The sequence below is a fragment of the Carcharhinus amblyrhynchos genome, chromosome 3 (assembly GCF_965287045.1).
Source record: "Carcharhinus amblyrhynchos chromosome 3, sCarAmb.v2.hapA, whole genome shotgun sequence".
NCBI classification, from domain to species: domain Eukaryota; kingdom Metazoa; phylum Chordata; class Chondrichthyes; order Carcharhiniformes; family Carcharhinidae; genus Carcharhinus; species Carcharhinus amblyrhynchos.
This window is the reverse complement of record NC_137326.1, coordinates 16,174,842-16,202,789: the sequence shown is the minus strand read 5'-3', so window position 1 is coordinate 16,202,789 and position 27,948 is coordinate 16,174,842. Positions and strand designations below refer to the sequence as shown.

At 41.9% G+C, this 27,948-nt stretch overlaps 1 protein-coding gene across 5 annotated transcripts; it reads left to right on the top strand.

The window, feature by feature from the left end:
• The first annotated feature begins 237 nt into the window (after nucleotides 1-237).
• rpusd4 (RNA pseudouridine synthase D4) lies at nucleotides 238-27,932 on the top strand. Of its 5 annotated transcripts, none has more exons than XM_080181745.1 (10): nucleotides 238-316; nucleotides 5,549-5,680; nucleotides 6,287-6,447; nucleotides 13,481-13,525; nucleotides 18,085-18,175; nucleotides 20,853-20,960; nucleotides 22,555-22,639; nucleotides 23,561-23,687; nucleotides 24,963-25,102; nucleotides 25,827-27,932. In XM_080181745.1, the coding sequence occupies exons 1-10, from the start codon at nucleotides 282-284 to the stop codon at nucleotides 26,049-26,051; spliced, it is 1,149 nt and encodes a 382-aa protein (XP_080037871.1). In that variant the 5' UTR covers nucleotides 238-281; the 3' UTR covers nucleotides 26,052-27,932. The 5 variants fall into 5 exon arrangements, with proteins under 5 accessions (XP_080037871.1, XP_080037870.1, XP_080037872.1 ...); XM_080181744.1 differs by lacking the exon at nucleotides 238-316 and adding an exon at nucleotides 1,643-1,779; XM_080181746.1 differs by lacking the exon at nucleotides 238-316 and adding an exon at nucleotides 1,691-1,784.
• The last annotated feature ends 16 nt before the right edge of the window (nucleotides 27,933-27,948 follow it).

Here is a 27,948-nt window from a genome sequence, read left to right as displayed (position 1 = left end):
TTCAAATGCTGGTTTGTGATGACAGTTTGGTCAGCTCATTTTATCTGTTCTGTTTTCTTGTAGTTAAGCTTCTTTGAATATACTTCTACATTTGAAGTGTCAAGTGTTGAGAGTTTTCTTTTAGTTTGCATATACTATACTGTGTTTTTATTTAGGATTTAATGATGCTTCAATTACTATTTCTCTATGTTAATTATTTTTCTTCATTTATTTGACTCAAATGTTGTCCTTGTAACTGTCTGAATTGTTACCTGTAAACTTCAGTGTTTTGAACATACAGGATGGCCTACACAGAGTCTAAAGGAGAATTGAACAGGTAATGTCCATAATGGAGCTTCAATATTTGAAATGGTTAAAAAAAATGAGTCTTTCTTAGGTATATGATCACCCCACCTAGTTTTCCTCAACGTTCTTTTCCACGGAAAGGCCTTCTACAACAGAAAGAAAAGAGAGACTTGCATTTAAACGGAGCTCCTCATGATATCTCAAAGTGCCTTACAGCCAATGAAGTACAGGAAAAAGTTATTTCTTTTATCCATTTTTGGGATGTGGGCATTACTGATAGGACTTTAATTTGCTCAGCCACTCTACAGGCTGGTTAAATTAGTGATAGAGTATACTAAGGAAAGATATGTTAGTGAACCAGCATTCTCACTTTAAACTGAATACAAATTTTCAGAATAGCATGGTAGGATTTGAATTTGGAATCAGGATTATTAATTCAGGCCTCGGGATTACCAATCCACCTAACCTGCATATTTTCAGACTGTGGGAGGAAATCAGAGCATCTGGAGGAAACCCATGCAGACACAGGGAGAACATGCAGACTCCACACAGACAATCGCCCAAGTCTGCAATCGAACCTGGGGATTCCTGGCACTGTGAGACCGCAGTTCTAACCACTGTGGCAAGGGTGGCACAGTGGTTTGCACTGCTGCCTCACTGCGTCAGGAACCCAGCTTCAATTCCCAGCTTGGGTTACTGTCTGTGCAGAGTCTGCTCATTCTCCCTGTGTCTGTAGGGGTTTCCTCCCACAGTCCAAAGTGGATTGGCCATGTTAAATTGCCCGTTAGTGTCAGGGGGACTAGCTAAGGTAAATGCATGGAGTTATGGGGATAGAGCCTGGGTGGAACTGTGGTCGGTGTAGACCTGATGGGCCACATGGTCCTCTGCGCAATAGGATTCTATGATAATATAGCGTGCATCTATAGGGATTGGGATGAGTTGAGTATAGAGTGCTTTTGTGATTGGGAAGTGACTGAGTTATGTTTTGGGAATGGTGCTAAATAAAGAAACTGAGGTGCTAAACCTGCCAATTATCGCTTATTCTCAACAACAGTCACCCTTTCGTTTTTGAGTTTAACTGGCTTATTTGTATTTCGCTTTTCGAAATACCCTCTGGATCACTTAATCTTGCAATCTGTGTCACTGATTCGCTTCAAAAAAAAACACTCTAATAACTCTGGATGTGCTGTAATAAGCAGAAACAGGAAATGTAAGCTAACATAAATGGGATGTACAGGGGCTGAGTGACGTACAAGAGGCTGCTGCAGTTTCGTGCTGGCCTCTCTCTCTCACAATGGAGAAGGGGGGCGGAACCAATCTTCCGAGCTCGGCTTTCTGACCGGCGGATAGAAAGTGAAGCTCAAGAGGGGCCTGGAGCTTGGGGTAGAGGCAGTGATGTGGGTGAATCGCATCCGGAAGGTGGATGTTGACGGGCGGCGAGGAGAACCGGAGCCGGAGAGAAACGATAGCTGATTGCAGCTCGGGGAGAACGCGGCAGGGTGAGAAACACCCAGATGTGACCATCTTATCCAGGCCCTTCTTCTTCTCGGTGCAACTCAAACTCATCCCCCCTCCCACACTGATCTCCGCAGCTTTACATCTCCCTGTGGTTCAAATATTTATCCAGTGTGACGCTTTATAATGCGATTTTATAACTTTATCTGAGATCATACTTATAAGGTCAGCATCTGTCCATCGTGTGTTTTTTATTACTTGGGAAGTGTATTCGCTCACACTTATCCACATTAAATTGCGTCTGCTACCTGTCTGCCCAATGCCGCCCCATCTGGAGTCGTCTACAATCTGATAAAGGGTTTCCCAGACTCAACGTTTGCTCTGTTCTCTCTCCACAGATGCTGCCAGGTTTGCTGAGATTTTCCAGCATTTTTTTGTTTTTGTTTGAGATCCAATATCCACAATAGTTTGCAATAATTGTACACTCTTCACTGTTTGCCTGCCAGCACTTTTACATTGGCAAGTTTTGTGTATGTACACGTTTTACATGACCAAAAATGGATTAAAAATTAAATTTTATAGTGCTTTTTTTAACATGAAATTTTGGTTCTTAACATGCCTTACAACCGGTAGTGTAGTCACTACTACCATGTACAAAATACTTCAGCCAATTTCCATACAGCATGGTCTCACAATGTGACAATGACCAGATAATCTGTTTTCTGGAATAATTTCAATGGACCCTGCAACTGATGTTTCTGGTGTTCCACTTCCAATCTGGTAGAACCCATCAGTGCTTGATGGGTTAGAAACATTCACTTTTGTACCATATGCTGGTATTTTTGTAACAAGCCTTGTTAAAAAGGTCCTAAAAATCATGTATCTATACTGTTTACCTTTTATGCAATCAATTAACCCTTGAAAGAACTCTTACTAGATGCATTAAGCATAATTTACCTTTAATTTGTATTGTCTGAAATTAATTCCTGTTTCTAAAACAGCATTAATCTAGAATTATGTATTCTTGTGTTTTCCCACATCTGCCACTTGTCTTGTTTTTCCTTCTATTGCACCTTAAACACAAATATTAAATTGCTTATCGTCTAGATTCTGGCAAAATTTGCACACCTAGTCAGGACTAAAAAAAAATTAAAGCCTTTACAATTCCATATCTGATCTGACTTCTATCAATATTCAGTGGTTTGCACTTCTGCCTCATAGTGCCAGGGACCCAGGTTTGATTCCCGGCTTGAGTCACTGTCTGTGAGGAGTTTGCACGTTCTCCCCTTGTCTTGGTTTCCTCCGGGTACTCTGGTTTCCTTCCACAGTCCAAAGATGTTGGAGGTTAAACCAAAGGTTAGGTAGATTGGCCGTGTTAAATTGCTCCTCAGTGTCAGGGAGTCTAGCTAGGGTAAATGCATAACGTTATGGGATAGAGCCTGGTTGGGATTGTGGTCAATGCAGATTCGATGGGCCGAATAGTCATCTTCTGCATTGTAGGGATCCTATGATTTAGCCATCAGTGATGAGCAATTTATTCTGGTTTTGTTTCTGCTAACTTTTTTAGAATAAATGTATTTCTGTAATTTACCTGCAACATACGTTCTGTTTGTAGTATTAAGTCTATTATGAGGTTAGTAACATAAGAACATAAGAAATAGGAGCAGGAGTAGGCCATCTGGCCCTTCGAGCCTGCCCCGCCATTCAATAAGATCATGGCTGATCTGTCGTGGCTCAGTTCCACTTTCCCGCCCTCTCCCCATAACCCTTAATCCCCTCTCTTATCAAAAACCCATCAACCCGCTTCTTAAAAATATTTAGCGAGGCAGCCTCCACCACTTCAACGGGCAGAGAATTCCAGAGATTCACCACCCTTTGAGTGAAGAAGTTCCTCCTCAACTCCGTTCTAAACCGCCCCCCCTTTATCTTGAGGCTGTGCCCCCTAGTCCTACTGTCTTTTTTGAGCGGGAAGAGTCTCTCCACCTCTATCCTATCCATCCCATTCATCATCTTATACGTCTCAATGAGATCTCCCCTCATTCTTCTAAACTCTAACGAGTACAAGCCTAGTTTATTCAGCCTCTCCTCATAGCTCAACCCCCTCAACTCCGGTATCAGCCTTGTAAACCTCCTCTGCACTCCCTCCAAGGCCAAAATATCCTTGCACAGGTGCGGCGCCCAAAACTGCACACAGTACTCCAGCTGCGGCCTCACCAATGCCCTATACAGCTGCAGCAAGACCTCCCTACTTTTATATTCAATCCCCCTCGCTATGAAGGCCAGCATCCCATTCGCCTTCCTGACCACCTGCTGCACCTGCAGGCTGGGTTTTTGCGACTCATGCACAAGGACCCCGAGGTCCCTCTGCACCGTCGCCTGCTGCAGTTTTTCGCCACGTAAGTAATAGTCCTTCCTACCATTCTTCCTACCAAAGTGGACCACCTCACACTTGCCAACATTAAATTCCATTTGCCATTTCCTGGCCCATTCGCCCAGCCTATCTAGATCCTTCTGCAGACTCTCCACACCCTCCGCACAATTTGCCGTTCCCCCAATCTTGGTGTCATCAGCAAATTTCGACACCCTACACTCAGTTCCCTCCTCCAGATCATCTATATAAATGGTAAATAGCTGAGGCCCCAGCACCGACCCCTGGGGCACCCCACTAGTCACCAACCGCCAATCCGAATAGCACCCATTGACCCCCACTCTCTGCCTCCTATTTGACAACCAATCCTCTATCCACGCTAACACCCTACCCCCAACTCCATGTCCTCTGACCTTCTGCAGTAACCTCTTGTGAGGTACCTTATCAAACGCCTTCTGAAAATCCAGAAAGACCACATCCACCGGCTCTCCTCTATCCACCGCCCTAGACACATCCTCATAGAACTCCAGTAAATTTGTCAGACACGACTTCCCTTTAATGAAACCGTGTTGCGTCTGCCCTATCAAGCAATTCCCTTCAAGATGCCTCGCAATTTCCTCCTTAATGACGGATTCTAACATTTTACCTACCACAGACGTTAAACTAACCGGCCTATAATTCCCCGCCTTTTGCCTGGCACCCTTCTTAAACAACGGCGTAACATTAGCCGTTTTCCAATCTTCCGGCACTTCCCCGGAATCCAGCGACGTCTAGGTATACAGTCAAGTGTGTCACAGAAATAAAACATTGGATTGCATCTGAATCACTGGCATTAAACTTATCAATGAGACTAGCCTGGTTTTTGTCAATAATGTGGTAATACTAATGTACATAAGCAAATGAAGGAATAGAGTCATAGAGGTTTACAGCATGGAAACAGGCCCTTTGGCCCAACTTGTTGATGCCCCCCTTTTTTTTTAAAACCCCTAAATTAATCCCAATTGCCTGCATTTGGCCCATATCCCTCTATACCCATCGTACTCATCTAACAATCTATAGAGTCAGAGGTTTACAGCACGGAAACAGTAGGAAGCCCAAGTAACTTTGCTAATATTTAGCGATGTTTCAGATGATCATTGTTTATGGCATATTCTCTGCAACTGAACTTTGATAACTTTTATTGGCCTCTTTTTGTTAGTAGAATCTAGCTTTATTTAGAATCAAACAATGATTCAGCACTGAAAGAGGCCATTTGTCCCAACATACCTGTGCTAGCTCTTTGATAGAGCTCTTCAATTAGTCCCATTCTCCTATTTAAGGCAGATGAAGACATAGGTTTTCTTTCGTCTGGGAGCCAATTAAAAGATTCTGAGAATATGATGCCACCCTATGAGCTCCAGCTGTGGTTGAGATGTTAAAGTAGTTGTGGTTTTAATTTAGGATGAATCACATAAGGAAGCAAATATGGACAGGAAATGTGACTCAGACAGCAGTCATACATGGTTGCTCCTGGTTTTTCATACGAAGACTTGTGACTGACTCAGCATCGCATCTGTCCCGTCCAGTGTCCTGGTGAGTGAGTGAATTGTTTTATTTCCAAGTATTTTAGAACTCCAGGCACTGTTCCGTACTTAGCAAAGTGTGAGTAAAGTTCCGAGCGTTATTCAACAAGGGCACACAAAATAATGTGTTTAGTGTTGAGAATGTTCCCATTTAGAGAATCTGAAACATGTACAAACTTGAGCACACGTACACAGAAGGGGCCTTTAAACAGGAGAATTGTGGAAGAGCAGCAGAATAGAGATGTACGCTGATGTGGTACTAGTCTCAATGACTAAACCCAACTTTCATACTCTTGTGTCAAATGTTAGTGGACATGGAAAGTTTGCCATTGTAGGAAAGGATAGAGAAGGGTAAGTTTTTGGCAGATTGACCATTAACTATATACTAGAGTACTAATTCATCTGATGAGGATAATATAAGTAAGAGTTGATGAGGAATAAAATGCAGGTCGTATTGTGAGTGGAAGGATGGGTAGGATTGGAATTCGAAAAACACTGGCATGGGTTAAACTAGAGTTGGAAATTCCAGAGGAACCATGGATCTAGAAGTTCAGAGAGAGGAGTGATAAGGCTACCATTGTTTTACCTTTCATTCTATGTTCCTGTTTCTTTATAGGTATGATATACAGCTAAAGGAGCAGATACCAAAACATAGGCAGCATTTGAAAAAAGACAAGGCTGTTAATATCCTCCAGGATCCAGGTATTCCAGTGCTCCAGAAACTGACGAGGGATGACCTCCTGGAGTTGCTAGCAACCAGTGTGGTATACCAAGAAAGTGAGTGCCCATTTCAGTAAAATCACTTCCACCGTTTTTTGAAGTTAAACAGAAGGAGTGTGCAGCATACTTGTAGGGCTTTAAATGTGTAACTGCATTAGGACCTGTGTTTCCAGGGACAAATTGTGTGTCCAGGAGTCTCTGCAATGCTGCCTCTATGGTTAAATGCCACGTTGTCAAACACAACTATTACATGTGAATACATGGATTATATATCATAAGATGTCTATGTAACTTTACTCCTTACTCCAGTAAGGAGTCAATACTTAAGCTCAGGGTAGCAAAGGATCTCACTTTCAACATCACTGTCAATGTTCCGCATTCTCAGATCCGTCAAGTATTGCACAGGTTAGATAGACAGCACTGTTTCTTATGCTTTATCTTAATAAATGTGCCTCTTGCACATTTATTTACTACCTGCATTTTATTCCTCATCAACTCTTACTTATATTATCCTCATCATCCTCATTAATGTGTTTCTGAAGGAGTATCGCAATCCCAGCTGTGTTAGTACTGTACAAGTCAGATAGTGGAACCTGGCATGATAGATTTTTTTGCAAAACCGTAGAGGAAAACTACTAAACAAATTCACAAAAGTCTGCTGCTGAATTTTAAATATGAAGAATAAGACACTTATTAAACAATAAAAGTGAATTACATTACATCAGACAGTTTGGAAAGATCTCAAAATAATTCAGTTATTCAATTTTCCTTCATCAACCAAATCATTTTTGATTTGATTTATTATTGTCACATGTATTTGTATACAGTGAAAAGTATTGTTTCTTGCGTGCTATAAGACAAAGCATATTGTGCATAGAGGAGGAAAAGAGAGGGTGCAGAATGTAGTCTTACAGTTATAGCTAGGATGTAGAAAAAGATTCACCTTAATATGAGGTAGGTCTATTCAAAAGTTTAATGGCAGCAGGGAAAAAGCTGTTCTTGAGTCAATTGGTATGTGTTTTCAGACTTCTATATCTTTATCCTGATGGAAGAGAGTATGTCTAGGGTGCATGGCATCCTTGATTATACTGACTGCTTTTCTGAGGCAGAAGGAAATGGATGGGAGGCTGGTTTGCATGATGGACTGGACTTCGTTCATGATCCTTTGTAGTTTCTTGCAGTCTTGGACAGAGCAGGAGCCATACCAAGCTGTCATACTTGACATGATGTGGGTATGCCGGCGTTGGACTGGCGTAAACACAGTAAAAAGTCTGACAACACCAGGTTTTAGTCCAACCTATTTATTTGATAATATTCTCACAAGTTTTCGAGGGGTTACCCTCTTCGTCAGGTGAATGGAGAGTTCTGGCCTCAGACAGAGCATATAAAGCACAGACAGTTTAGAGATTACTGATTAAAATGCGAATCCTTACACCTAACCTGCTGTTCAAGACCTGAAGTGGCTGACAATGTGAGTGGTAGGAGCATTGATCACAGTTTAAAGAGATGTGTATTGTCTCCAGACAGTACAGTAAGTGAGGTTTTGCAAACCCAGGCAAGTCACGGGGGTTACAGATAGTGCGACATGAACCCAAGATCCCTGTTGAGACCGTCCTCATGTGTGCGGAACTTGGCTATCAGTCTCTGCTCAGCGACTCTGCGCTGTCGTGTGTTGTGAAGGCCGCCTTGGAGAATGCTTACCCGAAGGTCAGAGGCTGAATGCCCGTGACCACTGAAGTGTTCGCCAACAGGAAGGGAACAGTCTTGCCTGGTGACTGTCGAGCGATGTTCATTCATCCGTTGTCGTAGCGTCTGCATGGTCTCCCCAATGTACCATGCTTCGGGACATCCTTTCTTGCAACGTATCAGGTAGACAATGTTGGCCGAGTTGCAAGAGTATTTACCATGTACCTGGTGGATGGTATTCTCACGTGTGATGATGGTATCCATGTCGATGATCCGGCATGTCTTGCAGAGGTTGCTGTGACAGGGTTGTGTGGTATTGTGGTCACTGTTCTCCTGAAGGCTGGGTAGTTTGCTGCGAACAATGGTCTGTTTGAGGTTGTGTGGTTGTCTGAAAGCAAGAAGTGGGGGTGTGGGGATGGCCCTGGCGAGATGTTCGTCTTCATCAATGATATGTTGAAGACTCCGGAGAAGATGTCGTAGCTTCTCCGCTCCGGGGAAGTACTGGACGACGAAGGGAACTCTGTCCACTGTGTCCCGTGTTTGTCTTCTGAGGAGATCGGTGCGGTTTTTCGCTGTGACAAGCAGAGGACCAACTTTTGACTGCCTCCCTGGATCTTCAGGGCTTCCCTTTAGCCCCCTTTGCTCCAAGTCCTGCATCCTGTAGCTCTGTCTTTCATTTTAACTCTATTTCTCTGCTTCTTTCTCCAGCTTTTACTTAACGGGATCTGTTTCTGATCTCTGTCCTTGTCCCTTACCTGAGACTGACTTATGGAGCCTCTATCTAATCCCTGCCTGAGATTTTCTCCTGGGGCCTCCATTCTGTTCTACATCTTAGTTTGGGTCCTTTTCCCTGTCCCTCTTCCAGTGTCCTCCTTGGGGGACATATTCTGGAAAGGTGTGGCAGTTCAGGTCACCTGAACTGCCCTTTTCATACCGTTTGACTTCTTTTGGTCTGCGCATGTACATAGGGTTAGCATGTGGGCTGAAGAACAGAAAAACAGTAACTGTGTATATGTAGTTATCTCCAGGTCAGCAGAAATATAGAAGTTCCAAGGTCCACTGGGAACTGTAAACTGCAGTTGTTGATTTAAAACCAAGGTAAGTGTCGTGTTTTGTCACTATTGCAGCAGTAGAATTGTTTTCACATGGGATCTGAAAAAAAATTAAGATGCAGCATGTTATTTGATTCTTTGATTTGACCTTAATACTGAAGGTTTTTTTAAAGCAGCTTAATGTGAAACAATTGCTGGGATCTCAGACCCCAGTAACCTTTTTTAAATATGAAATCCCGGTTATTTACGAAAGATTAAAGCCACAAGATTCCATGGTTTAAAACATGATCCAAGCTGATTGGAGTAGGCATAGCTCCTCCTCCAAGGCTTGATCTCATTTGCATCTTAGCCAAAAGGCTGAGATGCCGCTTTTAAAAATTGCTTCAAATGAAGCTAAAATGAAACCTAATAACTTCAACCAAGCACAGCATGTCGATATTACACTTGATCTTAGCCAATTTAAACAGGGTCAGTTTTTCCAGAACATTTGGTCTCCAAACCTCAAGTTTGTTTTTGTTCCCTTAGCGAATGAGAGGGTCGGTTCCCTTTCTATGTTTCCATTTTGTTTTCCATTTCAATTCAGTTGTTGTTTTAGTTAGGGTCTGTGACAAAAAAAAATGAAATTTATAAACACTGATCCACTATCCTGAAATAGTTCGTTTGCAGAGACTAGTATGAAAGGGAGAGGCCAAGTTATTTACTTAAATGCAGAGGATGTGGTGTAATAATGTGGTTGATAGTTATTGCTTTTGTTATTTCAGTCCCAGCCACTTTAATGCATTTATTGACTTGTCTTGTTCAAATCAGAGATTCTCATCTAAAGTCTTGAAAGAAGGACAACGTCTGGTAGTTTCATTATAGTTTGTGAAGTAATTGTATTTTTTACTATAGGAGGAGCTGGCTAAGGAATTGTGAAAATATGAGTTGTCACTTTGTATTTACTCTGTTCTGATTTATCATAGAATCCCTACAGTGTTGAAGGAGGCCATTTGGCTTGTTGAGTCAGCACTGACAACACTCTCACCAGGCCCTGTCCCCACATATTTACCTCACTAATTCCTCTAATCTACGTATCCCAGAACATTAAGGGGCAATTTTTAGCAAGACTAACCAACCTAACCCACATGTCTTTGGACTGTGGGAGGAAACCCACGCAGACTGCGGGAGAACATGTAAACCCCACGCAGACAGTCCCCCAAGGCCGCAATCGATCTCAGATCCCTGGAGCTGTGTTAACCACTGTGTTACCCCTAAATTTAATAAAGACTACTTGACGCTTAAAGCCTGCATTTCTTTAAAAAAACAAGCAAAATGTGATGGTGACATGCAGATATTAAGAAGAGACTCTCAAATGATTAAACTGTGTTCAAGACCTGAAGAATGTTGGGGAGCAATTCTCTGACCGCGCCATGCTTGGAGCAAATTGGGCCAATTCCAAAGAATAAATAGCTTGCAAGCCTAAAAATCTGTATTGTGCCCAGTGTCAAACAATTCTCCCGACTCCTTTCTAATGGCGCAAACAAGATCAGTCCCAGAAAGGGCATAAGTCTGATTAGCATATTTAAATATGCATAGCCCATTCAAATTCCAGCACATGGAAATCACCAGCCTTCAGATGTGGGATGGGGGTGCTTGGACACCATTGAAGCCCTTGGTGGGGGGGGGGGTTGGGACGATAGCCGGACATGCCCACCTGTCAGGGTGCAACTGGCATCCCAGCAGTGGCACCAGGTTCTGGTGCCAGTTGGGCACTGCTAAGAGGATGAGTTCTGACTGGGGGCTATGCAGGATGCCATGACAGGTGAGTTGTTCAGGGGTGGATCATGTCAGGGGTCCTTTGTGGGGGGGGGATGGGAGTATGGGACCCTTTGGGATGGCCCCGATGCTTGAGACCTGTGTTGGGGAACAGGCAACCGATGAATGAGAGGTCCCAATATCCGTGGGGTGAGGGAGGGGGTGCACGGAGTGGTTTGGTACAAGCAAATGGCTTGGTAGGTCACTTTAGAGGCAGGTTAAGAATCAACCACATTGTGGTGGATCTGGAATCACATAAAGGTCAGACTAGCAAAGATTACATGTCTTCCCTAAAGGACTTTAGTGAAACCGATTCTTACAACATACAAACATATGAATTAGGACTGGGCATATGCCATTCAGCCCTTTGAGCCTGCTCTGCCATTCATTATTTGATCCCTTTAGCCCCAAGAACTATATTTAACCCCCTCTTGAAAATAATGTTTTGGCCTCAACTGCTTTCTCTGATAGGGAATTCCACAGGTCTCTGGTTGAAGAAATTAATCATTGTTTCAGTCATAAATAGTTTACTCCTATCCTTAAGACTGTGAGCCTGGATTCTGGACTCCCTGCCATAGGGAACATTTACCTTTCATCTACCTGGTTTCTTTCCTCCACCACCACCACCACCACCACCACCACCACACCCCCCCCCCCCCCCCCCCCCAATACCGACACTATAGTTAAGAAAGCCCACCAATGCCTCTACGTTCTCAGAAGACGAAGGAAATTTGGCACATCAGCCACGACACTCTCCAACCTTTACAGATGCGCCATAGAAAGCGTTCTTTCTGGTTGTACCACAGCTTGATATGGTTCCTGCTCTGCCTAAGACTGCAAAGAACTACAAAAGGTCGTGAATGTAGTTCAGTATGTTACACAAACCAGCCTCCCATCCATTGACTCTGTCTACACTTCCCACTGCCTCAGCAAAGTAGCCAGCATAATTAATGACCCCTCGTACCCTAGACATTCTCTCTTCCACCTTCTTTCGTCGGAAAAAGACACAAAAGTCTGAGGCCATGTACCAACCGACTTAAGAACAGCTTCTTCCCGGTTGCTGTCAGACTTTTGAGTGGACTTGCTTGCAATTAGTGGATCTTTCTCTACACCCTAGCTCTGACTGTAATACTACATTCTGCACTTTCTTGTTTCCTTATGCTTTGTCTGTATAGTGCGCAAGAAACAATACTTTTCACTGTATGCTAATACATGTGACAATAAGTCAAATCAAATCTCACTCATCTAAACTCCAGTGAATATAATTCTGACTCAATCTATATCCTCATATGTTTAAAGTTTATTTACCAGTGTCACAAGCAGACTTACATTACACTGCAATGAATTTACTATGAAAAACCTATAGTCACCACACTCAGACACCTGTTCAGGTACACTGAGGAGAATTTAGCCTGACCAATGCACGTAACCAGCACATCTTTCAGACCGTGGGAGGAAACTGGAGCACCTGGAGGAAACCAATGCAGATACTGGGAGAACGTGCAGACTCTGCACAGCCAGTGACCCAAGCCAGAAATTGAACCCGGGTCCCTGGCACTGTGTGGCAGCAGTGCTAACCACTGTGCCACCATGCCACCAGTCCCACCATCCCAGGAATCAGTCTGATAAACCTTCGTTGTACTCCCTCCATAGCAAAAACATCCTTCAGATCAGGAGACCCAAAACTGCACACGCTATTCCAGATGTGATCTCACCTAGGCCCTGAATAACTGCAGAAAGGCATCCCTGCTCCTGTACTCAAATAATCTCACTGTGAAGGGCAACATACCATTTGTTGTCTTCATTTCCTGCTGTCACCAACTTCCCAAGGGCAGTCACGGATGGACAATGAATGTCATAGGCCTTGCCAGTAGCATCCAATCTCATGAATGAATAAATATAAATGAAACTGATTGGGACTGGGGAGACTCATTTTAAACCCCTGTGGTTAAGGTGCATTATGGAAACATTTGCCATCTGATCCTTAACTTTAACCTTATGAACATTGGAAATATACAAAAAGAGTTAATTTATTACATTTTTGTGCAGTGATTATGTCCTTTACATCCCTGCCTTTGCCAAGCTGAAAGTTCATAAATGTAGAAACACCAATATTTCACTGCTTTGCAACAATAAGGATAAATGTTTGTTTAATGCACATTATGTGGGTCATGTGAAGCATTTTAAAGAATGTGAGATATATTAAGTTAAATGCAAATTGCTGCAGATGCTGGAATCTGAAACAAAGGCTGAAAATGCTGGAAAATCTTGGCAGAGCTGATAGCATCTGGAGAGAAATAATCGATTTCGCACCATTTTCTGCTTTTGTTTGAGATGCATTACCATTGAGAGTTTGCAAGTTTAATTACTTTGTCTTTATTCCCTTCAGCCAATCTCAGATCAAGGTTTCAGCTCCATGTGAATAATTTTAATAAGCAACAAAGGCATGTTCCCTGTAGTTTCATAGTGACATGGCATATAGGTTTTCTCATACTCAATGCATTATGTACATAACAGAATAAGCTGAGTCCTAAACTTAATGTTTGCTTCCCCACCAGATCCTCTGATCGCCATCAGTAAACCTCCAGGGCTCCCCATCACAGGTAAGCGTGCACATTCTTGAGTTGAAGTGTGTGTCACCTTTATTTCAACCAGACTGAAAATAACATTCCGGTCTGGGTGGTGCCAGATATTGGGGTTCTGAAGGTTGCAGAATGTATCTTCAGACCACCCTTACCTTCGCAGTAAGGCTCTAATCTAAAAATTGCGGTCATACTATGCATTGAATAAAGGCTCAGTGCCTATTCATGAAGAAAGGAAGAACTAGATGTAGAATTACTCTTTGCCATTCTCCTAATGCAGTTCTTGATGGCTAGTTACAAAACAACCATGATTTGAATGCTGGAAATAACTATCCGGCTTTCCTCTTAGTTGAGCATTGGTAAAGTAGTAAAAGGAGAAAATGACAGCATAATTAGTGTTCTGACTGCAGTGTGTGGGAGGATGCAGTTTGAATCATCATTCTGCTCTGCTGTTGTACTGATGGGTGAAGAAAATCATTCAGAATATTTCATTTTGGCAGTAGCTCATGCCAACAAAGGGCGCAGTGATAGAGGAGTATGTTCAGTTTGACTGAAGAATAAAGAGTGCACTTGTGACATGTATGTGGCTGTATGGTAGGTGAGGACAGAGTTAGCCTCAGCAGTGATTCTTCTGTACAACACTCACTGACAATGCTCATACACAAATAATGACACTGAATGAAAGGAGTACTGCAGGATGTCTGTGCATTATGGAAACACACTGGGATGAAGTTAATACCTTCAGGAGGGGCAGGACGGCAAGCAGAAGAAAGATGTTAAAAATACCATTATTTTCCAGCGCAAGCTTATCTGGCTTGGACCCACAATATTCTGTTTGTTACACTCAGACATATACGCTGCAAGTGTGGTGATATTGCATACATTTCAGGTATAATATGCTACTACAGAATTGCAATTTTGAGCCAGGATTCTGTTCCTTTTCCTGTGCCTTACAGTTGGTTTTACTAGCAGTGATATTATTCAAGTTGCTCAAAACATTAAAGTAGAATCTTGTAAAGATATAACTGTGAATATTTTGGAAGCTAGTTGTATATTGGAAGGGAAATGAAGTTTTGCTTTTTGTTGGGGAAGAGTCCCTCGTGTAAAAAAGGGATTTTTGTCAACTGTGTAGAGATTATGTGAGTCAAGGGGAAAAGAGGGAGCGAAAGAAGTTGGTATTAATTCTTTGTTCACCACCTAAAAAGTACAAAAAGAACTTGACTTGTAAATATTACGGTTGGAGAAAGTCCAAACTCTCCCACAGAGAGCACTACAGATAAACTGGGGTCAGCCACTCCTTGCCCTCACATACACAAAAACAGGGACCCTGATGAACTCTGTCTGAGTGCACCACAGGAAAACCTCTTGAGATTCTTTCAGATTAAGTGTAATTTCTGAAGTGTTTTTGTAGCGTTTGTAAGTCGTGGCTCTCAAAGTTGACCCACTGAGTTAAAGGATGGTTATGGGTCCTTTAAATGTGGCGCTATGAGAGTTTATAATAGGGAAATGGCTGAGAAACAAAACTTTGGACGTAATTTTCCCATCCCATGCACCACAGGAATTGTGGTGGGCGGGGCACCAACCATACAGAAATCCATTGACCTTCGGGATTTTCCGGTTTTGGGGCAAGTGTGTTTGGAAAACCTTTAGCCTCGTCTGTCTTCACAGAGGAAAATATATAAAACTTCCCGGAAATACTAAGGAGCCAAGGAAGTAATCAAAATAAGGAACTGAAATAAATTATTATTAATGAGGCAATAGTACTCACAAAATTAATTGGATTGAAGGTTGATAAATCCCCTGGGATGAGCTACATCCCAGAATGTTGAAGGCACTGGCAATAAAGATAGTGGATGCATTGGTGGTGGTTTTCCAAAATTCTGTAGATTCTGGAAAGAATCTAGATTTGAAAGCAACAAATGTAATCCCACTATATAAGAAGGCAAGGAGTGAAAAAATGGAGAACTACACACCTATTTGTTTGACATCAGTGGGAAATGTGTTAGAAGCTGTTATAAAGGATGTGATCCCAGGACACTTAAAAAAAATAATGATATGAATGGGCAAAATCAACATGGATTTATGAAAGGGAAATTGTGTTTGCCAAACCTGTTGGAGTTTTTTGAGGCTGTTACTTGTATCTTAGACAAAAGAGAACCCATGGGTGGTAGTATATTTGGATTTTCAAAAGGCCTTACATAGGATTACACAGGGGAGATTAATAAACAATAAATAGAGTGCTTGGGATTGGAGGTAATGTACTGGCATGGATTGAAAATTGGTTACCAGACAGGAAACAGAGTGTTGGAATAAATGGGTAATTCTCAGAATGATGTGGGTATGCCGGCGTTGGACTGGCGTAAACACAGTAAAAAGTCTGACAACACCAGGTTTTAGTCCAACCGATTTATTTGATAATAGACTCGCAAGCTTTCGAGGTTTCCCTCTTCGTCAGGTGAATGGAGAGTTCTGGCCTCAGACAGAGCATATAAAGCACAGACAGTTTCGAGATTACAGATTAGAATGCGAATCCTTACACCTAACCTGCTGTTCAAGACCTGAAGTGACTGACAATGTGAGTGGAAGGAGCACTGATCACAGGTTACAGAGATGTGTATTGTCTCCAGACAGTACAGTAAGTGAGGTTTTGCAAACCCAGGCAAGTCACGGGGGTTACAGATAGTGCGACATGAACCCAAGATCCCTGTTGAGACCGTCCTCGTGTGCGGAACTTGGCTATCAGTCTCTGTTCAGCGACTCTGCGCTGTCGTGTATCGTGAAGGCCGCCTTGGAGAATGCTTACCCGAAGGTCAGAGGCTGAATGCCCGTGACCACTGAAGTGTTCGCCAACAGGCAGGGAACAGTCTTGCCTGGTGATTGTCGAGCGATGTTCATTCATCCGTTGTCGTAGCGTCTGCATGGTCTCCCCAATGTACCATGCTTCGGGACATCCTTTCTTGCAACGTATCAGGTAGACAATGTTGGCCGAGTTGCAAGAGTATTTACCATGTACCTGGTGGATGGTATTCTCACGTGTGATGACGGTATCCATGTCGATGATCCGGCATGTCTTGCAGAGGTTGCTGTGGCAGGGTTGTGTGGAATTGTGGTCACTGTTCTCCTGAAGACTGGGTAGTTTGCTGCGAACAATGGTCTGTTTGAAGTGATCTTTGGCGAGATGTTCGTCTTCATCAATGATATGTTGAAGACTCCGGAGAAGATGTAGCTTCTCCGCTCCAGGGAAGTACTGGACGACGAAGGGTGCTCTGTCCACTGTGTCCCGTGTTTGCCTTCTGAGGAGATTGGTGCGGTTTTTCGCTGTGGTGCATCGGAACTGTCGATCTATGAGGATTCGCATTCTAATCAGTAATCTCTAAACTGTCTGTGCTTTATATGCTCTGTCTGAGGCCAGAACTCTCCATTCACCTGACGAAGAGGGAAACCTCGAAAGCTTGTGAGTCTATTATCAAATAAATCGGTTGGACTAAAACCTGGTGTTGTCAGACTTTTTACTGTCAATTCTCAGAATGGCAGGCTATTACATTGGGGTATGTGAAGATCAGTGCTGGGGCCACAGCTACTCATATTCTATATGTTCTATATAAATGATTTGGATGTGGGGACGAAATGTAATATTTCCAGATTTGCTGATGAGACTAAACCAGGTGGGAATGTAAGTGTGAGGAGGATGCACAGAGGCTCCAAGAGGACTGAGGTAGGCCAAGTGAATGGGCAAGAACAAGGTTGGTGGAATACGTGAATCAGTATGAAAATATCCACTTTGTTAGAAAAAACAGAAAGGTGGGATGTTGGGAAGTGTTGATGTCTGAAGGAACCTGGCTGTCACTGAAAGCTAGTATGCTGGTGCAGCAAGCAGTTAGGAGGGGATCATCACAAGGGGATTTGAATACAGGAGTAAAGATGTCTTGCTGTGATTGTACAGAACTTTGGTGGGATCTCACCTGTGGTATTGTGTATAGTTTTGATCTCATTATCTAAGGAAGGGCATATTTGCCATAGTGAGACCATAAAAAATTCACCAGACTAATTGCTGAGATGTTGAGAACTGATTTCATTCATATTTACAAAATTCTTTCAGAACGTGAGATGTAGATAGGGTGTTTCCCCTGGCTGGTGAGCCTAGAACCAGCGTTCTCAGTCTTCAAATAGGAGCAGGCCATTTAAGTCTGAGATGAGGAGGAATTTCTTCATTTTTGTGGGTGGTGAATGTTTCAGATCTCAATCATTGAGTATGTTCCAAACAGAAATGGGTAAGTCCCTGGATACTAATGACATCAAAGAACTTGGGGATAGTGGAGGGAAATGACATACAGATAGATGATCAGCTGTGATCTGTTTCAGTGATGGAGCAGGCTGGATGGGCTGAATGTCCTATTCCTATTTCTATGCTTTCCCCCCTTTCCATTTGCTGAACGATGGACCATGACCAGCAATGGACTGTGAAATGTTAGTATTGTGTCAGCTCCAACCTGACTACAAAAACTGATTAGTTACTGCTGAGTGAATGAGAATCATTGCTTAAAAGAAACAAAGCATTTATTTATTTCACTGTACATCAGGTAAAGACCTCTCTTTGACCTCACTGCTTCCAGCACTTCAGCAGCAATTGCATCTTTCAAAAGAACTCCACATTGTAAAAGCAAGTAACAGGTACGTGGCTTCAATATGGAAATCTGACAGGTCTTTAGAAAATACCGTGAAACTATCAGTACACACAGGATTAGAATGTAATTTGGAGGTCTGAATACAAAATGTAGAAACAGAGCATAATGTATTTGATTTTATTTAACATATCACTGGTGTTTATGCCGGAGCAATAGAACGCAGATACAGGACCAATGCAGAATTAATTTTGATTTGATTTATTATTGTCACATGTATTGGCGTACAGTAAAAAGTATTGTTTTTTGCACACAATACGGACAAAACATATTATTCATAGAGAAAGAAACAACAGAGTTTAGAATGTAGTGTTACAGCCATAGCTAGGGTGTAGAGAAAGATCAGCTGAATGCAACCTTAATAAAGGTAGGTTCATTCAAAAGTCTGACGCCAACAGGGAAGAAACTTTTCTTGGGTTGGTGGGATGTGACCTCAGACTTTTGTATTTTTTCCTGACAGAAGAAGGCGGAAGAGAGAATGTGTGGGATCTTTAGAGAACGAATGCCTGGCTGCTTTGCCAAGGCAGTGGGAAGTGTAGACAGAGTCAATGGATGAGAGACTGGTTTGCGTGATGGATTGGGCTACATTTGTGACCTTTTGTAGTTTCTTGTTGTCTTGGGCAGAGCAGGAGCCATTCCAAGCTGTGATACAACCAGAAAGAATGCTTTCTATGGTGAGAGTCGTAACTGACATACCAAATGTCCTTGGTCTTCTGAGAAATTAGAGGCTGTGGTGGACTTTCTTAACTATAGTGTCAGCATGAGAGGACCAGGACAGGTTGTTGGTGATCTGGACACCTAAAAACTTGAAGCTCTCGACCCTTTCCACCTTATCCCCGTTGATGTAGACAGGGGCATGTTCTCCTGTATGCTTCCTGAAGTTGATGACAATCTCCTTCATTTTGTTGACATTGAGGGAGAGACTATTGTCGTCACACCAGTTCACCAGATTCTCTGTCTCATTCCTGTACTCTGTCTCCTCATTGTTTGAGATCCAATCCACTACAGTGGTGTCATCAGCAAACTTGAAAATTGAGTTGGAGGGGAATTTGGCCACGCAATCATAGGTGTATAAGGAATATAGTAGGGGTAAGGTAATGTATAGTAAAAGCCAAAACTGATGGACTGTTCTTCATTGTGAAAAGAGCAATGAAAATTTTGAACTTTGATGCATTCTGGAGCATAAAAAAGGATGAGATTTACAGTATGGAAGAGCACATCCAGACTTTAACAGCAGGTAACTGAGGATCTAATGAATGAATCGGAAAGGTCTTAAGGAGCCGTCTGTAACCATAGGAGAAAGATGAACTGACTGCCTGTGTGGAGTTGTTAACCTTGTATGAGGACGATTCTGAAAGAAAGGCAACTGAACTGACCAGAATAGTTGCTGCTGTGATGAAAAGATTAATAGGCTTGAGAAAGAATTGAAAAATAAGAGAACAAATGTATACTGGGATAAAATTGTGAAAGAAGTGTACAGTTCTGATCACCCTATTATAGAAAGGATATTATTAAACTAGAAAGAGTGCAGAAAAGATTTACCAGGATACAACCGGGACTTGATGGTTTGAGTTATAAGGAGAAACTGGATAGACTGGAACTTCTTTCTCCGGAGCGTAGGAGCCTGAAGGGCGATCTTACAGAGTAATAATAGTAATAATAATTTCCTCTGTAATAACAGAGGAAAAGAGTTAGAAAAATCCCGTGTTCTTCTGTAATAATGTTGCGAGTCCTATGCAGAAATCATTTCTATCTTAGAGTGAATAATATGCATCCACATTGACAAGGGGAGTATTGGTTTACTGTTAAATCAGAGAGATTGAAAACCCATGTACAATCTAGAAATACAAGCTGGTCAAAATGTTTCTAAAGGAAACCTTAATTTTTCTTCATTACCTTTGGTTGACCACGAAGAGATTATGGGGAAAAAGACATGTAATGGTTATTAAACTCTCTCTTTAACTCTGCCAAAGTTTAAAGAACGAGTATAGGAGGAAAAGCAGATTCTAAATAATAATAATTCTCTGATGTTTAAATCCTGCAATCCTCTTTGTTACGTGTACTGGCTTTTTTTTTTGGTTATACTGTTGTAATTTTGTGCTATGATATGTGTAAGTGTGGAACAAAATGATATCTGTACAAAGAAGTTTGTGATATTAGGTACTTCTTATAATTAAATTATGAAAAAAACCTTCATTATGGTACAATTTTCTTTCCCCCAAATGTATAAGATAGATTTATTTTATCTTAAGTTTATTTTGGCCAGAATTTTCCAGCTGTAGACACCCGCAGGATCTTTCAGCTCTGCCAAAAGCGCACTCCCTCTATGGGTTCCCCAGCAGCGAGGGGTACGTTCAACGGGAAACTCTGTTGACAAAGGTGGGATAAGAAAATCCCATTACTGGTGGGTTGCTTCACGGCGGGTTGCACATTAAATCCTGCCCTTGGTTTTGTTTGTTCAAAAACCATGGAATTTTGTGTCTTTATGCAAGTGTCTTGAATCTCATATTTTATTCACTTTAACTTCCTAACCAGACTGGACCAAAAATTTAGGGTCTGACTACTCGTGCTATAATAATCTGTTCATTGTGAGTAACTTAGTTATTCATGTTCTCCTGTATTAACAGAAGGTAACCCTCGGCAAATATTGCACTGTTTCTTTGCAGGGCCTGTTCTGGCCTGGTACTACTTTCCACCTGTCATCACACCACTAAACACATTGAGGATGCCTTCATCCAAGCTCGGAGAAGGAAAGAAGCATTTGTCACTTACTGGTAATGGTTGAGTTATGGTACAATTTTAAAATGAAAACTTACAAAAGCTTACATATGCTAACCTGGGGTTCTTGTCACACGTGCTAATCAAAGGAACAAAATGTGCAATAACCGTAATAAAAACACAATTGTAGTATCTTTTAACAATCCAACAATAAATGGGGGTGCCAGTTGGTTACACCTAGAAATGGGCATTGTGCACAGACTGACATAAATTTTCCTGGAATAGAATTATAGAATACCTACATTGCAGAAGGAAGTCAATCGGTCCATTGAGTCTATACCGAATCAGTGACAGACCTTTCTCTATAACCCTGTGCATTTACCATGTTAATCCCCCTGACCCACACATCTTGAGACACTAAGATGCAATTTAGCACGGCCAATCCAGCCTACCTGCACATCTTTGAACTGTGGGAAGAAACTGGAGCACCCAGACAGAATGTGCAAACTCCACACAGTCACCCAAGGCCAGAATTGAACCCGGGTTGCTGGCACTGTGAGGCAGCAATGCTAACCAGTGTGCCACCATGCTGCTCCTGAATTTCTGTGCATTCAAGCCACATTAAAATTATTTCATACAAGGTTTGCTGTGTTAAGGTGCCAATGTCACAGTTGTTAGTGGCTGTGCATTACTGAGCACTGTGAGTAACAGGGCTATCACAAACTCAAATTCATGAGCACAGATCATAAGACGTAGGAGCCGAAGTAGGCTATTTGGCCAACGAGTCTCTCCATCATTCAGTGAGATCGTGACTGATCTGATCTGATAATCCTGGTCTAATACAATAATAACAGGGCTATCACTAACTAAATTTCAGACCCAATTGACCTGGGAGTAACATTCCAATCAGCAGTTTTGTTTAAAACTCTATCAAGCATTTTTGCCATGTTTTGAAATGCAACTTAAATTGAAGCTTATATTTAAAAAAAAGATGTTTGTGTTCTTTCCCGGTGATTTTTAAAAATCACTGTGCTAAACACTGTCCCCAACTTATTTTGTCGCCAGTCGCAGGACAGGTATCACTGCAGATATGCAAGTGTGGCTAAGAGATGGTGGAGGGACACGAAAACAATGGTATAGGGGTGAGCAGGGGTTTGAGAATGAAACTGGGAGGTATCACGGAAGTGTGAGAGTGCCCCAGAGGCAGAGTGCGAGGGGATGCATCAGTGGCTGGGATCAGAATAGAAAAGATTGTGAAATTTGTTATGATAAGATGTTGAAGGAGGTGTTGAGAGAGTGAGTTAACCCCCTTCAATGTCTTGGCTGTCAACACATAATTATTTCTTAAATTTCTTAACTTATCAACATAACATCAATATTTCAGAAGTAATACATTAGATGTAAACTATTTCAGGAAGCCCCGAGGATGTGAGAAGGTACTGTATAATGAAGTCCTTGCATTGCTTAATTACATAAGTATGCTAGATCAATTTATTCTGTATAACACATCAGGTTTAATGATTTGAAATGATAAATTTATGGTACTTAAAAATGATGTGAATCTTACCATACTGCTCCAGAGTTCTGTGCATTGGTGGACTCTCTTTTTTGGCTTATTTGTATTTAGTGTGTGTCTCCCTCTTTTAACAGCGCAGTGACAGTGGGTGTCCCAGAACCTGCAGAGGGAGAAATCAGTGTTGCTTTGAAAAAACAGAATATCGGAGAGCATGAGCTGGTAATTTATTCTATTTGATAACACCCCATCCCTTCCATTACCTCCATCAGAATGATGTGCAGATGCCAGTGTTGGACTGGGGAGGGCACACTAAGCTTGAAGAAGGAGTGCCCCAAAAACTCATGATCCCACATAAATCTGTTGGACTTTAATCTGGTGTTGTGAGACTTCTCATTCTGATGGACACAGTAAGCAGTGAAAAAAAGACAAAAAAAGGAAAATGCTGGAAAAACTCAGCAGGTCTGACGGCATCTGTAGACAGAGAATAGAGCCAACATTTCGAGTCAGGATGACCCTTTGTCAGCGCTCTGACTTGAAACATTGGCTCTATTCTCTCGCCACAGATGCTGTCAGACCTGCTGAGATTTTCCAGCATTTTCTGTTTTTATTTCAGAGTCCAGCATCCGCAGTATTTTGCCTTTATCTTAGTGAAAAATGTGCAGAAAATCAGAAACAGGCAACAGTGTATTGCAGTGTTGTGGAATGATGCACACAACACATGGGCTTCCTCACATGAGATCTCTCCATAATGAGGTCTTGATTTTGGCTCCACTGTTGAAGGAGACACTCCCCTGGATGGAGGGAGAGAAAATAAGAGAGAGACAGCTGTCTTTCTACCTCAAAGCATTCTTCCTGCTAATAATAACCAAATAACATCCATGGAAGTAACCTGGATGCAGTTAACTACCAATTTTTCTTACAGAGGAAATGCAAGAAATATAGAAAAGTAACAAGTTTGAATTCCTGCTACTTTGGCAATGCAGACTGCATTTCTATGTTCTGGAAGTAACAACAGCCCCATACTCCCAGTATTCATGCAGTGATTAGAATGTGGCACAGATATACAAACACTATTCCTACCTCTATGGGCTTGTAAAACTTGCAGTGATGTTGCTTTACCATATTTTATCGCACTGATAGGTGGTTCCTGTGTTTCATCCCACACCTGGAAACTTTCAGCGGAAGGAAGTGAAGAAGGCTGTTACACGGTACAAGGTTCTGGATACTACAGATGGCTGTGCATTGGTACAGCTTCAGCCCCTGGCATGTGAGTCAGTCAGACATTAACTGCTAAACTGCTCCCTGTCTATCAGTGAAATGAATGCAGGCCAGATGGGCTTAAGGGAGTTTCCATAGTGCAGACAGTGGTGAGAGCAGGGAGTAACAACAGAATCTTGTGCTTCGAAGGGGAATGTGGACTGATGTCTGCTCCTGTGAGACTCCTTTGAAGAAGTGGTTGCTGTCTGTATCTCTCAATGATGAGAGGATTAACAGAATTGAACCTGGCAGAAACAGGATTAGGGAGAGGGCCATGAATGTTGTGAGCTAAGCAATGGGAGTTTTTGGAGTTTGATCATTTTACAAGTAGGAACGAAGTGATGGCTGAGGCAGTGCTTTGGTGCCTTTGTGCTGATGATCTTCACTCTTGCCTCTGGTTTCAGATAGCCACTGAGATTGAGCAGAGATCAGTGGTACAGGCCAGAGGATTGTGTGTTTCTGAGTTTTGTCTCCATCACTAAAAGTGGATGAGTGCTGGAAAAAATCTGATTTAGTAGACTGGTATCCTTAACTCTGTTTCTTAAGAGTCTGTAGGATCTGTTCATTTCTTTGAATAGAGGTAGGCAGCACTCGTCTGAAGTCGAACTTTCTTTATTGAGCATCATTTAAAATTAATGCATCAGAAAGCAAAAAGGGATTACTTGAGAGAGAGAGACCAGCAGAAGCTGTCTAGTCCTGATTCAGACTTGATTCAAACCTTGAACAGGACAGAACTAAACAGATAACTGTTACTACAATATTTGAATTCTTATCTGTGTTATTGAAATTGCTAGTACAGACTGTGTCCCTAACTTTCATAATCAATTGGCAGCTGTGACCATGAAAAACTTCTGTTTGGGCTTATGAGAAATCCTTGCTTGCAAAATTAGTTTCAAAAAGATGCAGTCAACCTTCCAAGCTAATCCCAGAATGCCCAGCTGAGTTTAAAATGTGGCCAAGTTCTCTTTAAATCTTAGCATAGTTAGTAACACAGGCAGAAATACCTTAAAATGCAATCTTTTAACTGAAGCAAACCATACAAAGGATTCCACAGAGTCCCAGGCAGTATAAAATTTTAAAAAGTTATTCAAAAATCATAAACATCATTCTTAACTCCCATTTAATTTTTAAACACCAGCTCCAACCCCCATGACGGTTTGTGGGAAAGTGAAATATATTTATGTTACAGGGTTGCATAGTCTGGGTTCACTTTCATTAAGCTGTTGTCAGATGGTTATATCTTAGCTAAGATTGACAATTTTCCTGTGTTTGCTTGCTTTTCCAGCCTTTCAGAGCCTGTTGCAGGTCCATCTCACTGTCAAACTCTGTGCGGTTCTTGGGGATCATGTGCATTCTGCACGGCTGGGCAAGGTTCTTGGAGTTCCCTTCTGTCTCCCAGTGGAATCAGCAATTCCTCGAACTCAGGTGGGTATAATGTAGTACTGTAACAGGGATAGAGTACTGAAGGGGGAATGGAATATTGTTAGGAAAGGTGAGCAGAAAGGAATAATGTTTTACTGGGTGGGGTATTGTTAAAGGTTGGGGGAGAGTATGTCTGTGTGACGGATTTTAAAATTCTCATAATTTGTTTTCAAAACCTTCCATACCTCACCACTCCTTATCCTTGAGATCCCCAGCCCACATCCCTCCGAGACACCGACATTCCTTTAATTCTGGCCTCTTGAAAATCCTGATTTTATTTGCTCCACTATTAGCAAGTGCGCCCTCAGCTCCCTGTGCCACTAAGCTCTGAAATTCCCTTCTCTCTTCCAGCACCCCCTTTAAAATTGTATCGCTTAGTCTACATTGTAGTTCACCATTCTTCCTACCAAAACATATCACTTCACACTTCCCTGTAGTAAATGTCATCGGCTATGCGCCTGCTAATTTCACTAGTTCATCTGTGCCCTGAAGTCTACCATTATTGTTCACAAGTCTGTGTGTTAATGAGTACTGATGATATTGCTCCAGCTTCAAAGGAGTCATTGATTCAGGCTAACACCATCACATTTCCGATCTTATGTTGGGTGAATCTTTCTTTATACAGCATTTATGTCCAAATCTTAACTTAAAATTGAATGAGCCTTGTATCTGTCCTAGTATCAGTAGTTATTGGAAACCCTTGCTAACACTTCATTTAATTCATTAGGTATTGGATGAATCTTTGCTGCGGAAGCTACGTTTTGACCAGAAGCAGATGTGGAAAATGCCGCTTCACCTTCACTTACACAAACTTTTAATTCCACCGTTTGAAACTAAGAAATCTGAGACTGTGATTACAGCCGCTCCACCAGCGTACTTTCTTAGCACCCTAGAACTCTTGGGTTTAACAATGAATGAGTTTGCTCAAGAAAGTATGACAAAAAGAAAATAAGGAACTGTATTCAGTAGAACAAGCAAATACTGAGAAGTGTCATCTCTCTGTGCAGTTTATTTTGTAGTAAAATCCAACTGTCAAGTGCTTGTTAGAAATTCACAAGTACAGGGGATGGTTCCTCACTTTCATGCAATGAGGGAATGGGTCTGAATAAAGTGTGTGCCCAAGTGTCTAGCCCACAGAACATTTAGAACAATTATCTGTAATAGGGTTGCTGTAGATATTTGGTGTGATATTTTATCCACTCTAATTTTATCCAGAAATCTTGATGATTCATACCTTGATGCTCCTGAATTCAAGGGAGTAAAATCAGCCAGAGTTTCTTATTTCTGATAATTGGCTACCAATATACCTATGTAGAATGTAATCATGTGTGCAATGGGACCCTCTAGCTTGCTGACACTCATTGTCCAAGCTTCATTGGAGAATGACTGCTTGGGTGAGATAGGGAAGTGTGCCTGTTGTCAGCTGAAGAATCAGCAGGTTCAGGAGAAAAGGGTTAAGAAGAAAAAGATCATGGCGAAAAACCAGACTGTGATGCTGAACTAGTTGCAAACCCCACTTCTGCTGCAGGAAAAAAACAGAGGCAGATGTTCCTAGGTTCCTATCTTTGGTGTCTTTGCTGAGTCTATAGCTCCAGGCAAAAGGTGGGAGCAATTCAGTTTACCCACTTGCAGCCACAAATGGCCCTCATCCTGGAGCTTGAGAAGAATGGGTTGATACCAGTCTCATATAAATACAAAACATAACTGTAATTAGGCTTACGTTAATACTGCAGTGAAGTAACTGAAAATCCCTTAGTTGCCACACTCCGGTGCCTGTTTGGGTACACTGAGGGAGAATTTAGCATGGTCTTTTGGAACGTGGGATGAAACCCACGCAGATATGGGGAGAAAGTGCAGTCTCCACACAGACAGTGCCCCAATCTAGGAATCGAACCTGGATCCCTGGTGCTGTGAGGCAGCAGTGTTAATCTCTGTGCTCCCATAATAATATCATTCTTACTGTCCTTACCCCAGTCCGATGCCAGCATCTCCACCCTAATAACATCAACCAGGACGGCACAGGGATCGGCAATTTTACTGGGCTGGTACGCGGACTGAGCCCATGACTTTGGAGTTATTAACACCAGGCTCTAACCAGCTGAGCTAACTGGCCACCCACTAGAAAGGGTTGATTTGGCAGTAGTCGGGTGAAAGCATTTTTGATGGAAATCAAGCTAACAGATGCCTGTGCTAACAGATATTTAAAATCATGAATTATAGTAAATAAAGAGAAACGGTTCCACTGACTTTAGAGTTGATGACCAGATGGCAGGTGAAGAAAATCATTTATGTTATGAGTGGAATGCACTGTGTAACAGGGGATACAGAAACCTCTGCTTTTTGAGACTATTAAAACAAAGTAAATTAGTTTAAACTAATGTTTAAGTGTGCCTTATATATAAAAGTATCACAATGTGCCTCATTTATAAATTATATGGTGGTATTGTCTGTATAAGCACATATTTAATCATTTTTGAACAAGTATAAATTTAAACTATATTTTTGTATTTTCTTGTGAGCTTTGGCCAACAAGCAAATTACCCTGCTGGCATAATGGGAAATAAGCTAAATTAGGCAGACCACATTCTTTTGGAACAATGAGGCACAGAGCATGTACCCTATTAGAGGCAGGCCAGGCAGCTACAAGCCACCACAGCTTTTGAAGATGAATACAAGGATTTAGCTTCTAGCTGCAATGAATAAACATAGTCAGCCTCCACTGATATAAGGGACAAAAAAAACAGATAAGAAAGATAATCCCCTTCTCAGGACTGCAGGTGTTAGAAATGACCTCTGAACCTACCAAATTTGTGTAGGCATGGTTACTAGGCAATGGGTGGGGTGGGGGT

What these genes read in the sequence shown, in the direction of transcription:
- rpusd4 (XM_080181744.1), top strand. Translation starts at nt 1,709, where the DNA reads ATGTTGACGGGCGGCGAGGAGAACCGGAGCCGGAGAGAAACGATAGCT. An exon ending in ATTGTAAAAGCAAGTAACAG is followed by an intron (nt 18,176 to 20,852) that starts GTACGTGGCTTC and finishes GTTTCTTTGCAG; the next exon opens with GGCCTGTTCTGGCCTGGTAC. An exon ending in ATATCGGAGAGCATGAGCTG is followed by an intron (nt 22,640 to 23,560) that starts GTAATTTATTCT and finishes TCGCACTGATAG; the next exon opens with GTGGTTCCTGTGTTTCATCC.